A 17396-nucleotide genomic window follows, 5' to 3' on the forward strand; every position below is an offset into this window, starting at 1 on the left:
TTACATTCTTCTAGAAAGAACAGTTTTGGAAATGGTAGCTTGTCTGTATCTTGTCAGCCCAAAGTGATTTGGTTTTTATTCAGTTTCTGAGATGAACAATCCAATATTTTTAAACCCTTTGAGACATAATTTGGAAGTTGCTCTAAAATGTAGACCATTTATGTATTTGTGTTGTCTTTCTTGCAAGGAAATATCACCATTAAAGTCACCAGTAGACATTCACCGTTAAATGTGACCACCCCCTGGTCAATGAATTTTATCTGATGTCTGTAACCATTTACCTTAATTTCTACCAGTAATTCGTCTATTGATTTTTTTCTTGCTTCTGTAATCTGGGTTATTTTTTCTTTTCTCACTAGCCAAGCGATTAACCCCCATTCTTTCCCCTTCCCTCTCTTCCCACTTTCTTTGTTTTCTTTCAAGATCACTTGGTGAAATGTCTAAAGAATTAAGCGTATTTTTAATTGTTTCTTAAAAAGTAAAAAGAACTAGTAGTTTGGGTATGTCACTTTTGTTAGCATTTTCTCTTCTTATCTGCTGCTCATCACAATTCTCTCCAATGCAAACAATAATTTGGAGAGAAAAACATAAATGAAGTAGTTTGGTAGATTTCCTTTTTTTATATATATATACAATTAGTACCAGTGAAGGGTCTAACCAGCTGATCCTGGTGCCAATTGCCCTTCTTTACTAGCACTAAGCATTTAGAAATAGTTAGAAGATGTRTTCTGGGCGCATTTATAATTCACACACAGATTTCTTTTTATGCTTCAAGGAGATAGATACTACATAGTTGTGCTCCATAGTCCTCTGTATCTAGAGCTGATGTATTTTATTCCTAGACAAATCATTATTATTTTCTTTGGGAGACAATTTCCAGACCTGTCCAGATACGCAGTAGTGCCTGCATACAGAAACCATGCACAGAGACATTTTTTGCGTATTTAGCATGCATGATACTAGRCATTGGTCAGTATTTTACATTTCTTTTTGTTCAGCAAAAGCTTAATTTAGCAAAGAGAGGGGTCGAACCTGAAGAGCAGCCTTATACAGAAGTAAAAAACAGAAGGAGAAAAGACAACTGGCAGATAAGTATGAACATACAGAGAAATGAGTTAAAAATTCTTCATGACACAAGACACAGTCCATGTGGGTGACATGTTGAAAAGATGCTTAAATGACACAAATACCAAAGACCAATTTAGAGTGACTGGATATCAAGTTGCTAAAGCACGTGGAAAGATGTGAAAATAATGACCTATATGGTATCACTGTTCCTAGAATCAGATCAGGTTTTTAAAAGGGACAGTGTTCACTCATAATAAAGGCCTTGGATTATACCTGCTCTCTGAAACTGGAACCAGCATTTTTCTTAGTGTTCACTTTTAGCCTTGGATTTCCTTCTGCTCTGAAGAAAGTCCTGTCAGTTGTCACAGAGGTTTTAGCTCAATAGAGTTTTCCTCTAAATTCTGCAGTTAGGACCGTGTCTTCTCTTGTGGATAAAGACAGATGCTGGGGATAGGATAAGGACATAGCTTACTGTCCTCTTTTGTATCCCTGACAGGTATTTGGTGAGCTGTCATTTCCAGTAGTGCTGCAACCATCCCTAGAAGTTTTCCCAATTTACTGTAACACATAAATCTATTGTGCAGATGTAGCCATAATCCACAGATGAATTAACACTGGACCAGACTGATGGCAAAATGAGTATGCCAGATCCCCAGAAGCAGATGATTCATAGACCTGAAGAAGGCAGGGTTAATTATATGACTTGACTGTGGCAGYGGAAAATTACATTGTAGTATATAGGTCTCTGTGAGGAAGATAATATCCTTTTTTACTCATGTAAACTTCAGCACTCATCATTTAATTCATCAGTTAAATTGAAGTGGGAGCAAAGTGACTCAGCACCATGAACAAAAACTGTCTAGATTAGACTTCCAGCCAGTTCTGTAGGACAAAAAGGTTTCTAGTCTTTCATGTGGGCTTCTGAACTTGTGGTTATGTCTATCAGTTCAACCTTTGGCCCTCTGAAGTTCATGAATCATTCTCCCAATTTGACCTCAGTGGTCAAATGCATATTTTTTTCTTCACAACCACTTTCTTCTCAGAAGTTGCAGCTGCTTAGGGAGCACATTCATGTGAAAATGCCCCATTTCTTTCATATGCATCTGTATTTAAAAGTTGTCCCATTTGTAGTTTGGATTTCTGCTTCTTTAAAAAAGAAGAATGTATTTTATTCAAAATGTAAATTCAGAAGTATTTCTAATACTGTGGAATGTTTCTGATAGAACTGTTTTAAAAAATCAAAAGAAGGAACTCTGCCAAGTTAATTTTTCTGCTAACTGAGCTTATTTTATTCTTTCAGTATCTTAAACAGTCTCATTTGGGCTGTTGATTTCTTCCTCCTCCTCTCTTTTCCTTCTTCAGATTGTTTTAGTTAGGGTATCTGCTGCCAGGGCAGAGAAGATGCTTGCACTRTGGTGCCTGGCAGATAATAGCAGTGGTAACAAAACAAGTACAGAAATTTCACTGTTGAAATTTCAACTGATTCAACTGTAGTAACAAAGATCACACCTGGTCCCCTAGGACTGCAGCTTGCAGTCCTCTAGCATGAAAAAAAAGAGGGAATGAGCCAGAAGAGAAGGAGAGGAGGGGCTGCGTTTTCTGGTCTAGCTCCTGCATTGATTCACCATAGTAATTTACTGAGTCCCAGTGTGCAGTATTATTTTTCCGCATCTCTCCTTAAGGAGAAGAAACCCAGGGAACCTCATGCTTGAAAACCTAAGGATGTCAGTAAATGTCATTATTTCTGCATAGTGAAATGAAAGCCCACGGTGACAGCCAGTGTGCTTTTCTCAGGTGCTTTTCACAGACCTGAGAACTAGCCTACAGACCTCCTCAAAGGTCCCTGAGATCTGGTGAAGCTCCCCTGATGGGAGTGAGTGGAGTTGTTCATGGAAGCTGCTTCCCAGCATCACAGAAGATATCACAGGACCTAAGACTTTGTCATTTTTAGATACTTGTGTCTGTTGGAAGGCAAATGCCATTCTGATGGATGTTGTTCTTGTTTGGGATTCAGAGAGATTTGGAAGAAAAATGATGAATCCATGATTTCACCTGATACTGAGAAGGCGATAATTTTTTTAATAGTTGCTCTACAACTTAATCATTTTTTTGAGAGATTTACAAATCCAATTTATAGAWGGAATGCAAATGTGATGATCTTTTTAATGAGAGAAATGTACTCATTTATGTTCAAATCATAACAAAGAGGGAAAAAATGGAAACAGAATATCTTGTCATTTGCCTATGGAAAATTTTGAAGGAAGGTCTTCARACTTCTTTCTTTCTGAGTGAACCCCTATGTTCCAGAGGCTTTATAATATTTCCTGTCATTGTTCTCAAGGAAAAAGTTTAAATTCAGATTTTTTTAAAAAAAAAGGTGCAAACTGAGACTCCTTTCATTAGAATCTGTTCATTCACTGGTGTCAATAAAAATAAAAGATAGTAAAGACGCACACATGCACACTCACACACACACACACACAGAGTTTAAATGATCTTTTTCCAAAAAAAAGCATTATTTAAATGAGCTGATTTTACTTCTGTGTTGCTTGTGACATTCTGGACATACTAGTTGACTGATCACTGAGAACAGTTTTTATTTATTATTATGTGCAGGAATGATGATAGATATTCCTCTTATTGATTGCTTTAGAGAATTGCTTATTGGAATGCTGGGATGCCAAATTTTCATTTAGTGGCCAAGTTTATGTCTGGCTAAGCTGACATAAAACTTCAGTGGTTCAGTCATTCCTCAAGAGAAGGTTTATCTGACAAATATTTCCTGCAGCAGTATTTCACCATCAGTGTCACTCTCTTGAGTGGCATTTTATCATACAGTGTCTCTATCAGAAGAAGGGATAAGACCCTTTGCTTTCACTGAAACACAAGCAAAACAATGGGTGAAAAGACCTGGAAGAAAATACCATTTAACAAAGGCAACGGGCAGAAATTGAAGCACAGGCAGTTCCACCTACCGTGACGGGGAATTTCTTCACTGTGAGAGTGACGGAGCCCTGGACYAGGTTGCCCAGAGAGGTTATGGAGTCYCCTTCTCTGGAGATATTCAATGCCCACCTGGATGCAACCCTGTCTAACATGCTCTAGGTGACCCTGCTGAGCAGGGAGGTTGGCCTAGATGATCTCCAGAGGTCCCTTCCAAACTCAACCATTCTGTGATTCTATGGTTCTATGAAAGCTGAGAACTGCTGTTGAGGCATTAGGCAATGCCTTRGTATAGTTAATACCATATTAAGTGCAGTGACAGCTATATTCCTGTCTTTGTTTATGGCAGTGTTGTTTCAATAAGCTGTACCTCCAAAGCACAGAAGTCTGAGGCCAACCCTAATATTCGCTTTTTGGTATTTTTGGAATTCCTCTTTGTGTRTTATGGAAGAAAATAGAGACAATTTTCCAGCAAGTTAATATTACTCATCCGTTTTTATTCCTGATGAGTGAGGATGCTTCAGACCATAAATCTTTCACTGGTCCGGGCTAACTGTTGCCTCTCCTGGGCTTCAGGCCAGTGTAATTTTGTAGGGAGGAATTACACAACTTGATGAGAAAGAAGTAAATAGTCCTCTGTTAGCAGCTATTTGAAATAGCAGCTGTTTTAAGGCTATTCAGCACCAGGGGATATTAGCAATATTACTGGGCAAACTGTAGGTGGTGTACCATATGCGCATATTGCTGCACACTGTGTCATATTTGTCTAATGTGAAGATTTCACTTCCTGGCAAATGGAAGTATTTGAACAGATTCCGGTCACTGTGCAGTTGGATATTCAGTATGGGTAAGGAAATGAGAAGCTGTTAATATTTTGAACTTAACTGTCCTCTTCAATGGTCGCCATACTTCAAGTGCTGGTAATATGTAAAGAACATGATGTTAATATATAGCGAACTGAATATGTGCCATTTATCTGCCTGTATGTGCACACAGATGCCTGTATGCATGATGGCATTTGAGGGCAAGCTGAGGGTCTGTGTCATAAAAGTTTGCTCAAATATCTGTGGTGAGAGAAGTAACTGAAATTGTCATAAATATTTGCCTGTCTCATCTGGAGATGTTCACTGTTCATTGCTAGAGCTCCAGTGAAAGAGCCTCTGAAACCTGTCCCTTCTGCACCCTCAGTGTCCTTTAGGTTTTATGTCAAAGAAAATGAGAGCAGTTGCTCATTTTCTCCTTTCTTACACCCCATTCTCCCCTTGCCAAAATTTTCTTCCCAGGTCACACTAACCAGAAGTGTGGGATATAGCAAGCTCTGATCCAAGCAATTTTGAGGACTGTTAGATCTAGAAACTGCCTTATTTGGAAATCTGAGATCCCTCCTATCCCAAGGGGTTACAAGTTTTTTTTTTTCTCAGTCTTGAGTAGATGTGTGACGAGATGTTAAAATGTTGACACCTTGATTTATAGAGAATCTCTTAAGTTATTTTTAGCRTTAAAAAAAAAATGTTAGAACTAATTTTTATGTCCCTCTAGGGCTTGCACGTACTGTTTAAGTTGTCTTCACCAGCACAAGGATATAAAAAGATAGGAATAACAAACTTTGCAAGTGTTGAAAAGAGAAAGAAAAATAAAAGAGTATTTTTTTCTCCAAAATGTATTGCAGGAAAAATATTTCTGATACTAAAGTTTTATTGGCTCTCTTTTGGGATGAACTGTGTACTTTTCCATTTGTAGGTAATGCAGTTTTTCCAAATAATATAAAATAATGAGGCGGTAGAGTGGAAAGACRAAATGTAAGGAAATAAGGACAATTTAAGTAGATCACCCCTTATGATTATTTAAGCTATTTTTTTAGGTCAAACTTAGCAGTGACTGAGCTTACCCTAAATTTGACACTTCAAGGTTGCAGAAGTAGTCATTTTTGTTGCTCTTTGTATAAAATGAATATATTAAAAAAAAATAGCCATGTGTTTTTAGCCAAAGTCTCCTGAACTGTTTTTTGCCTGGGAGATGCTACATATTTTATTAAAACAATGGCATTTTCAATAAGCAAAAATTTGCCCTAGCATCTGCTTAAAAGAAAAATGTGAATAATATGCAGATTTCATAATGACAAAAACATCACCATTTTGCCTGGATACAGTACTGTGAAGCCTACGCATTCACATCAGGAGTGGTTTTTGGCTTCTGGAAACTCAGGCAGCATTCTGCTGGCTTGGTGGGCAACTRCTGGGTCAGCCTTGCTTTTCCAGTAGTGCTTCTGCTGTGGGCTTGCTTGTCACCAGGGCTGTCACCCTGGCTGGTCACCTGTCTGCGTGGGAGCAGGCCAAGCCTCCACGCTTTTCTGACCTGTGCGAGCAGCCATSTGGAAGGGGGCAGAGGCCGTTTTTCAAAAATACTAAGGTAGATGGGTCCAGGGGCATTACAAACTCACAACAAGAGCATGGGCTCCACTGTGCAGTTAGTGAAGCAACTGCCCTTGAAGCTAATGCTTCTCTCTCATGTCTCAATCCATATGTGATCTGTAGGAAGAGCAGAAAGAGATACTGTGCCTTGGAGTGAGTAGATGCCTTGGCCATTTCTTCAGCTGCTCCTGAAGGGCTCTGGAAGAGCTGAAGAGGGAGGATCAGCCTGCACTGCCGGAGTCCCTCTCCTCTAGCCTCCCACTCCCATGCCAACAGAGAAGCCTTCAGATCTCTTGGCAGAGTTACAGATTGAAAATCTATAACTAGATAGTTATAGATTTCACAGAGGAAAGAAATGAAGACAAAAAGCAAATGCTGAGTTTGTGGGAGGAGAGATTGGCAGTCCTGCGTATTAAAGCAGGCTCTTGGGAAGGTGCTGGTGCCTCGCACACGGCCGCACTGGTCGTCTTTGAGCAATTGGCATGAGCGGAGGAGTAGGCTATGGTGGGAAATTCAGTTTCCATCTCCATTCTGTTCCTGCCATTTCTGCTCCACCAGTAGATGTGTTTGCTAATGTTGGTGGTGACAGTTGTTAACTAGATGCTGTTTGACATTGCCAAATCTTTTCGCACAGGTCACCATCTGCTTGAGGGTGAACTGCAGTTGAAAGGCTCTATRTAGCCCATTAACAAATTCTTTTGCTATCCAGACCTCTAAAAATTTTTAAAAGCCATGTTTCAAAGCTCAAGCAGATTTTTCTTTGGTTCCTCTTTTCTGCTTCACAGCCTAGTCTTTGTTACCTGTTTCACAGATATGAATTAACTAAAAATACCCGTGACAGCCCAGGGAAATCACAGACAGCTGGGGTCACACAGATTGTGATCTTTGAAGGAAATATGAGATGACTTCCTGAGTAACTCCTCTGAATATATTTTTTAGAATATTTTCTGATTTTAGAATATTTGCGAACTACCTCTCTCACTGGGAATAATAGGATTTGGCCCTGTTGTATTATATTTACTGCACAATCTGATGTAAATCTGTTGATCTCAGGGGGGTTATTGGTTGAAACTGGTGCAACAAAAATGCAGTTTGGTCTAGGTGGTATAGAGAGATGATGACTAACATACTGAACTGACCTATTTCTTGGGGATATCTCAGGCAAGGAAGGTAACCAAACTTTCCATGCTCTTCTGGACCATCAGAGTTTAGGAGGATTTTAGTTCTCCATCTAGATTTCTTTCAGTTTTGGTTCATATTGACTTAGAATACTTTTAATGTTGGGKTTTTTTTTGCTGCAGTAATAGTAAAAAATCTGTTTTTCTTCCCTAACTATGTGCAGGCTGGCATGGCTTTGACTTATGATCCAACAGCTGCTATACAGAATGGGTAAGGAATGCATGCTTTCTTATGCCTTTTATAAAATTACTTTCAATGCCATCTTCTGTTTTCTCTTTCTGTGGTGAAACTTATTCAGAAGCAAATTCACTCAGTCATATTTTGTCTAAAGCATGTAATGGTATATTGTTGTCAAGTCTTTTAGTTTCCCTTTTGTTTTTTATGCCCTGTTGTTTGTAATACCCATTTGAATGGGAAGTTGTTTCTCCTAATAGTTTCCATCTCTATTTGGCAAATGCTAGTGGTTGTTTTTCTAATCTTTTCTCTGTCATGAAATGGAAACCAATAAAGTTTCCCTTTACCGACTTTGCTTTTGTTAAAATGATCATTGAAGATTCCAGCATATTTTGGATAATAGAGCTGTTACTTAGTCTGAGTTCTCTCTGCTGGTAGAATGGCTTCCATTGCATGAAAGCCTTAAATTAGTGCATGAGCGGATGTGATTTAGGGGTAGAATTTTGAACAACACGTTTTCATTTCTCATCTTCAGCTTGCTGACGTGAAGAATTAGAACTTTTTTCAACTTTAGCAGAGAAGTCACATCATTATATTATTTATCTGCATGATTACATTTCCAATTATTTCATGAGTTAAAAAAACAGATCTGTGAAATCTAGCTATCCTTTCAGAAAGGTTAACAATAATTTAAAGAGAAGCAAGAGGTTCAGCCCTGAACTCTTTGACAGTCACTCTCAATCAGAGAGATGTTTGATATGATTATCAAATTCCATACATACTCTCATCTGTGTTCTCCAGCTCAAGGGGAGAATGTATTGACAGAGGAGAATGGGTTTATTTTTTAAGTATTTGTTACGGCGCTGCTAGTTGAAGCATATCAGAAAAAAACCTAACATTCTCAGTTGCTTCAGAAAAMTTAATAATCATAGTTAGCATATTTTACTTAGTTGCCCTTTACAAGCAGTATCTTTGTGGGACTAGTATTCCCATGTTGTGGAGGAAGAAGCCAAGGCAGAGCAACTCAGAAAAAAAGAGCATTTTTCTTTCAGGACTGTGACTTCAGAATCCTTCTGGTTCTGGTTCCCTGGTCAGACTGCCCAACAAGTCTTTCTTCTCTATCCCTTCTCCCATGCTATCATCATGCTTTTTGGCTGGTAACACATTACAGGCTATAAATAAAACCATCACTAGTTCATAATCCACTAGTGTTTTGTCTAGGCAACTGGCTTTTATTTCAAGGGAGTTCCTGTATGTCAGTTACATGAATGTTTTGGAAATGGTAATTTGAATGATCCTTTGAGATTAATATCACTTTAGTTCAAGAATGATTTTCTGAAATTATGAAAATTACCTGAGATCCAGACATCACTTTTATGAGAGCACTCAGCGTTGCTCAGGTGTTTAGGTCACTCTGTTGTTTGAACATGCTGTCACTGATCATTGGGAAAAGAAATAGTATCTAGTGGCAAATTTCAGCTCTGCAGGTTTTTTAAATGTTCTTTCATTTGTAAAGCATGAAATAAACTGCAGCATTGGATATTGCTCTAAGAATGATAATTACCACTTTGACATATCTCTTTTTTTCTAAATCATCCAAGTATCTTCAATTTGATCAGGACAAAACCATCTCATTCAAAATGCTCTCATGATGAGATTTTGATTGCATGATCATGAGGAGACACTATGTGGAAAACTTTGATTTGCCCACAGAAAATCACACAACTATTGTTCTGTCCTCTGGTGGCATCTTAAAAATGCTGCCACCTTAGGATCATCAGGATTACATTATTTCTTTTTAGCTCCCCAAGTGTTCATTTAATAGTATCTGTATATCCCATAGTTATAATTTTTTACTAATTTTCATAAGCCTCTTTACTTGCAACTACAGTAAAAAATTTGGCTCATGGGTTTCATTTTAGCAAAGTCTGGGAGCACCTCGATGCCTTGCCTGTAAAATGTGTAAATGGGATTTGTTGCTCAGAAATACATTAGATGTGTATCATAGCAAGTGTGTGGCCATGGTACAGGAGAGCTAAAGGTTCTTATATGCTCTGTTGTATAAGGTAAAATGGGTTAACTTAAAACTCAGTAAAACTGAGTTAAGGAAGAAGTTGTTCTTCACAATGGAGACAATTCAGAGGTGAGCACAAAGTTGATTCTTGCGGCTCTGCTGTGTTGCTTTTGTACACATGTGGGTAAGGTGCTGCATAATACTCTGCAACAGGGTGGAACAAGAGGCTATGGTTTGCGTGAAGTGATGTTACCCAAAGATTTGTGAAACTAAGGCTGCTTGTAGCAAGTCTCTGATTCAGTCAAGTTGAGCAGATGTTGGCACCGCATGCAGCTGACAAGGACTTGCCGTATTGTGATAAGCATGAGTCACTTGGTGCCCACCAGCATGCAGCGTAGTGAACTGAGGCTGGGGAGGGGGTATATGAAGATACCACACCCTAAGCCAAGAGGAAGTYTCAGATGAGGTGTGAGTTACTAAAAAACAAACAAAGGTTTGCATGCATATAGTAGCACCTATTAAAATTCTGTGTAGTATTGATGGATGTCTCTGATGTATTTTGACATATGTAAGCTGCTAAGAAGTCCTCATAGGTTATACGGAGGCCCACTAGAGAGAAAGCTACAGGTATCGCTGGATAACGTGTAAAATTCCAAACTCCTCAGTAGGCTTGTATTATATTGGGTTTTGGTTTSGGACATAACCAAACCTCAGGGAATCTGGAGTCTTTTATGTTCTTCAGATGAAAAGGCAGGAGTTCTCATTGCTCACAGTGTAGTACTATTGCTTTTTTATGGTATAACTGCATATTTTCTTCGAAAATCTATGGCAAGAATAAAACAAAAAGAGAGTGAGAGAGGCTTTCACTAAATATAGCTAAGTCTTTTTCTCCACAAAGGAATAGATAATTTTCCTCTAAGTTTATTAAGTCGTAAGACTTGATTCTCCATTTCATTATATTGTTTTTATGCCCAYGTAACTCTGTTTAAGCATCCAACAGAGTTCCATCAGTGTAAAACTGGTATAACGAAGCAGAGAATCAGGCCCACAGTGTACCATAGCACTGCAGCGTGAGTTACGGAAGAAGTGGTAACAGCACACTTCAGTAAAAAAGGTCTTTTCCCATGCCAATCTCTCTGTGCCTTTTTGTTTTATAATCAGGCTTTCCTGAATTGCATTTATAAAGGCACTCAGGTTTTATTTTGGGGAGTAGTGTACCTGTTGTAATGTGCTATTGATTTTTCAATTTGTGGTATTAATATTATTTTAGTGGTTTAATGCACTCACACATGGAACAAAATAGACCTCTTTTGTACTTGCACTGTAAAGATGCTCATTTAAAATGTTACTGAGGCTTGAGTCCTCTTGGCCATTTGACTAAAATTGCAATGTACTGTATCAGTTTAATATCTGATATCTAGGGGACTATACTGTGCATTTGCAGGCCAATGGACTCAATATTCAGATAGGTCTTTTTCATCTCAAACATCTGACTCTGTGGCTTATTGCAATGGAAAATTGCTGTTCTGATAACGCTTGGTAATACTCCTACATTATGTGAGCCCCAGGATACTATTTATGAATCTAACTTTTCAGTACTGCCTGCAGGCATAAGGCATGAGGAAATGGTGTTTATTGCTGTGCAAATAGGGGTCTTGCTCTTGTGCAGACTCTGTGTGGAAGTTTGCACATTCCCCCATAGGATGAGAACCATATGGATTTTTCTTTCTTTCTTTCTTTTTTTCTTTTTCTTTTTTTTTTTTTTTTGGCAGGCAAATAGCGACCAGACGCTCCAGATAATGCAGTCCCCAAATGTGGAGGGAGGGTTGATGTACGAGGAGGGGAGTATGTGCTTCGTCTGTTAAGCAACAGAAACTGTTCTTACGGCATTGGCTGCGCATGCTTAATGATGTGCTGTGAATGTGGTTCTTTTACGGTGTCTTAAGAATATTTTCTTTTAAGCCCTTTATAAACTATGAACATCCAGGAACATCTTTTTCCCTCCTCATGATCAGTGTTTTCCCGAGCTTATGAAATCCACRTACACCCAAAAGGTCCCTTTCTAATGCAAGGGCAGCGTCCATTTTGCCTCTTCCCTGTCATCTTTATTTCTACACTTTTGCTTCTAGCAATGCAATTGCGGTGGAGGGACAAGGACATTGGCTTGCACCTGCAAAAAGCTTTGCACAGGCTACAACATATGGCTGCAAACTGCATTTGTGGAAAATGTGGCTGAGCCTTTTGGAGGGCTCTCCCCAGAGCTCACAGGTCAACTACCAGAAAACCTGCAACTCTCAAAGAACAGTACAAGATACTGCCATTTTAATGCCCAGAGATTTGCGCATCTAATAGAAAAATAAGTCTAAAATGAGTTAAAGCTAGCATAACTCATATCTTTTTCTATTTCTCTTTCCAATGTCCATATTATACTGACTGAGAATCCTGTATTCCCTTGGACTTGCTTGCAGCATGTATCTTTTGCCTCATGTCACCTTTCCCTGCGGCTAAAGGATTGCTGATTTAATCCAAAGGCCAGAAAGCATAAAACAGGCTAAGGCAAGGTCAGCAGCCACGGAGGTCTCGTCGAGGCTGTGTAGTGTTTACTACGCTTTCATTTTTGCTCCTCATATCTCTTTTTGAGGTGCCCACCATGTCACTTATGCCAGTGTAGATTAATTGCATATGTGGATATTAGCCTAATTGTATTTAAAGGGAATTTGGATAAGATGTCTCTGAGACTTGTGGACAAGAGCGTTTCAAGTCCTCATAGTGAGCATGACCCACCAGGCCATGCTTGCCTGCAGCGCGGTAGCAGCTTGAGCTTCCCCCTCCTCAAGAGGCTCCATGTGAGCCCAGGTGTCCCAGGCAGCAACACCTGCCCTGTCCTCAGCATACTACTAGCCTTCAAGCTTGGTGGAGAGGGCTTCAGAATATACTTGTTTAGTTTTTGCACAATTGAATTCCTCTAGGCAATTTCCAGGTCCTTTTCTTTAGTACCTTAGAGCATGAGTGGCACTGTAGCAGAACGAGAAGCTTCATCTCCGAGCGTAAGGGATTTCTGATTATAAAATGTTTGACCTGTACCCTCTCACAGTGACTCACATTGTTAAAACTGATTTATGACTATTAAAATTGAAATATATGAACTGGATGTTCTCACATTTCCTTCCTTTCTCTTCTTTGGCTCTCTGGTTGCATGTATTTTCACAGTATTGCTGAGTGTCCTGATAATGTTTTATGTGATGCATATTTGAGAGCATTGCAAACTGTGACAGATAAATGGTATTGGCAGGGGTGTTGGAAGGGCTGTATTTTTCACATTACCAGAGTGTACATTCTACAAGCTTATGTACTATTCAGATAACTGCACCTCTAAGCTGAAAATGAAATGGTTAGCTGTCTATCAAGTTCCTGGCTTAGCACACGTTTTCTGTAAATTTGGTAGTATTTGCCTGGATTTATTGGAGAGTTTATTCCAAAAGATCAGCATTACTTTCAAATGGAAAGTTGTTTCTCTGCTAAACTCTCCACTGTCAGAGTGGTTCGTATCTGAGTGGCAGCATTTCACCTTCCTTGAGACTGAGGCGTCAGTGCCAGCCTGACAGGTAGAATTAGAAGTGAAGGAACAAAAATGTGTTGTTTTCTCTCAAGAGCTCTGTTTTTGTCATGTCCTTTGGTTCAAGAGGTTTAGGTGTAATTTCTATTATGTATTCTACCTATAGAGCAAATTCTGTCCGTCAGTTGGCCAATGACTGTTTTCATTTGCAGCTTAACCTTCATCTGGGAACAGACCTTTGTAATAAGACTGTATCATTAAGGTGCATCAAGCTAATGCCAGGCAAACCCAACTAGTACAAAACAAATTCCCCCCCCCCGCCCCGAGATAACTGGTGTGAAAATAATGGGGTATATTTGATACAAACAGTGGGATAGAAATACCGCTAACCTCTTGTAATAGGATGCATAGAAATTTGGACAAAGACATAGCTTTAAAATAGTCTCTGTGTGAGCATTGTGAGGGCAGATAAATGTTCCTAAAATAGCAATATATTTCTATTAAGCAAAAAATCACTCAGACACCACCTGCTSCTTTTGGCATCTTAAAATCTTATTTGGAATAGGGAGAACAAATGATTGCTTCTCTGTCTCCCTCTCCCCTTCTAACTTTGAATGTTTCCACTCAACCTTCAAAGACGGCAGCCTGTTTTTCCAAGCCTGTTGGTTGGATGAACTCGGTGATTATTTGAGCCTGCGTCCAGAATGAATACATCCAGTCTGAACTAGACTGATTAGCACTAAATCGGGGATGCTAGGGAGATCAGGAAATAGAGCACTTGTTTAAACACCAGTAATGATTTTTTTGTTGCATGGCTCTCTTGGAAAGCTACTGTTGATTGCCTCATATGGGGAAAGGAAAAAAAAAAGAAAGAAAAAGAGGCAGGGAAGTGCAGTCCTCTTCGCTGTTACACAGAGAGCGTATGTGCAAAATCTGTTGCTTGGAAGACTGGTGCATGCTTTTTGGGGACAATCTGCATGAAGTTTAAATGGCACAAGAGACCATTGCACAGGAGTATGTTTCTCTCATTTTTGAGAAGTCAAAAATAGTAGCATTTTGGTAGCTGTAAGCCTACAAAGGTTCTTTTTTAAAGCAGATTATTTCTTTATCGACTTACGGTTAAAACTGAAGAAGGGGCAAATACAAAATAATTTTCAAGCACACACATGTTAACTACTTACACAATGCACCAGTAATGATATTTTCCAAATTATAATTTTATCAATAATCATTAACCCACAGGGAAAGAGAACAAATACAGCATTTATAACCATCAAGCAAGAAATAGCACAACTTTAGTTCATAACATGCAACAGTGGAAATAAAAACAACTAAATTTGAGAATTTCAATGCTACCTGGGGCATTTAGACTTAAAATTCTTGATAAATTTCTCTGAAAGGTAGATGTCTAGCTCTCCGATGAGATGAATGTGAAAATTTCATCCAGTTTCTATAGCCATCCCTTAATAAAATAATTCAGGCACATATATGCATGAAACACTAAACTGTTAAGAAATGAAAAGAAAACATTACTATATGTATAAATGAATCAGCATCATTGTCTTTGATATCATGAAAGAAGTTTCCCATCACTGGATAGCACTCTGGAAAATCAACTGTCTTTGCATTTCAAATAATTACTTCTTATGTTTTGAAGTTCTATATTTGTGCTAGTTGAAGTGAAAAAGATATGCTTGTGTAAATATTCCTCCTCCTTTCCATTTTCAAGATTTACTTGGTGAAGCCATCACATCTTTTTTATTGTGGTTTTGGAAATAGATGGACATAATTACCTAGGTAGATCCCTTTCGTCTTTGCCTGGGGGCAGTGAATTAGTCAATCAGAGCCTAGCAGTCAAAAAGTTCAAAAATCTTCCTTTTGTTCCTTGTTCGCAGATTTTATTCCTCACCGTACAGTATTGCAACAAACCGCATGATTCCACAGACATCAATCACACCATTCATTGCTGCTTCCCCTGTCTCTACATATCAGGTACGTCAGATTTGCACTTGTCTGCTTTTTCCCATTTAATTATGTTTTGGATATGGATGAAGGCAAAGTATATGCCATAGAAAATTGTGTGAGTGCTTGCACTCTTGAATCACACTTTAAAAGGCTTTTTAGTAATATTCAGGTATCATTTGGTGTAGGGTTTCGATATTTCCTGCATTCTTTACACTAAGCAATAAAATCCATCTTTTTTTTATTTCAATCAGTAAATAGCATTTTCCTTCATTTCCATTTGACAGCAGTAGAACCTTGTCATTCTTAATGAAACGTTGTCATTTTAGCTTCCCTTTATTGGCAAAAAGTTTTATAAAATGCCAGTTTTTATAATTTATGTTAACTGCATTGTGTTTTGACCTTTTCACCTCAACTGTATTTGTTCTAGTAGCAGCATCCTTTAACAACATTCTTTTTTATCCAATAATCCTTAACAAAACAAGATACTTCGGGATAATTGTCCCCAGGTCCTTCTTCAGTCTTCCATACATTTTATCTTCCCAAGCTTCTCTTTTGAGCATATCACTCATAGGTCTCCACTGGGAAATTACTGTGCAGCTCTGCCTTGCTGAGGTGGAAGTCAGAACTTGGTTGTATAGTTTTATTATTAGTCATTCTCTGGGAACATATGACTTTCATTGCAAAGCTGGTCGTTGCTGATATCTTTTCCCATTTCAGTTATTTCTGTCCTGGAGCATCACTGCTCTTCCAGGCCTGAGTCCTACATGAGAAAAGTCAACCAAAGTTGCCAAGCTTCATGGTGGAGTGTTTTTCATGTTAAGAATGGCTTGGGGTTTTTTGTTTGTTTGTTTGTCTTTTGAGATGGTATGCTGTTATCTACAGGTAATGCTAGGAGACTGCACCCAAAATCATTTTACTTACTGAATTTTAAATATGGACTTCAAAGATGAATGATTCTCAGCATTTTCCTTGACTTTTGTGTTCTTTAATCTTAGAAGGCTACATAACGTTTCTTAAGCAAAAGTTGTTGGGATGAGATATGTTCAATAAATTTCAGTAAAAGGCAACATAAATTCTGAAATTTCAGAAGACCTGATAGTGTCAGAAATGCAGCTCACCTACACTTTCTCGTAGCAAAGCTGGCTTAAGAGGCTCCTCCCTCTCATATGCAGCCACTTATTCCCCTCCCTGCTCTACAGTTCACAGTTCCCCCCTCTTCATCAATTCATGGTTTGGTATGTCTGCAGTATAAACCGTTGGTTATCCTCCCTTTTTTTTCAACCCAGATCATTTTCCAAATGTAGTTTACAGTTGAAGCCCAAAGACATTTTCTTTGGCACAATTGAGGAACTGCCAGGAGCAAGGAACAGCAGCAAGCAGTACYAGCTCTATATTTTTTAATATTTTTTTTTCTAGTGGAGATTCACGGTAGAAAAATTCGTGGTAGATGTGTGGGTGCATCTACTACGCACTGTGTGTAGTAGCTGATTTTGGTTGTAAAGTTACTGCGCTGAACCTATTTTTCAACAAAAAATCTACTTCATTTAATTTCATCATAGAAAGAAGTGTTGAAGCACACTGTAATTACACAATTAATTCTCAAAACTTGCTTCATGAATGAAATTACAGGGCACCTGAAGAGTTGGGGCGGTGTAACCTACTGTATGTGTGCCTTTTCATGCTCAGTCTGAGATGCCATATGGCCATCTCTGTGAGCTGGTGGCCAGCCACTGAAATCTCTGCTGATGGCTGCAGCAGAGGGGTATTTTTGTGTCCTTCCTGTGTGCAGTGGTGCTTAGATTGGTGCAAAAGGAATCTAAGACACCCAGTTCCTGGGGTTGGGTCTGATCTATGCCCTCCAGGTGCTAACATGTGGGCCATCCACGCTTAGCACAAGAGGGAACAGAGACTCAGGCATGCCACCATAAACACACAAGATACCTGGCATGTGTTTAAGTGTTAGAAAATACATATATGTCCATGAAATCTTTTGGATTACCTAGTAAGACAGAACAACAAAGAAATGTTTAGGGAGGTGTTTGGAGTTCTGGTGGARATGGACCCCACTATACCAAGGTAAGAGCTG

At 38.8% G+C, this 17396-nt stretch overlaps 1 protein-coding gene across 11 annotated transcripts in view; it reads left to right on the forward strand.

Annotated features, from left to right (window-relative positions):
* Window positions 1–17396, forward strand: part of RBMS3 (RNA binding motif single stranded interacting protein 3) — a 697064-nt gene that overhangs the window by 613238 nt on the left and 66430 nt on the right. For all 11 annotated transcript variants that reach the window (XM_085311789.1, XM_085311790.1, XM_085311785.1 and 8 more), the window contains 2 exons: window positions 7765–7811; window positions 15241–15337. In XM_085311789.1, the coding sequence (XP_085167915.1) occupies window positions 7765–7811; window positions 15241–15337 (144 nt within the window). The remainder of the gene's footprint in view (window positions 1–7764; window positions 7812–15240; window positions 15338–17396) is intronic.

This window comes from Rhea americana, unplaced genomic scaffold (assembly GCF_003343005.1).
Source record: "Rhea americana isolate MKP2758 unplaced genomic scaffold, rheAme1 scaffold_35, whole genome shotgun sequence".
NCBI lineage: Eukaryota > Metazoa > Chordata > Aves > Rheiformes > Rheidae > Rhea > Rhea americana.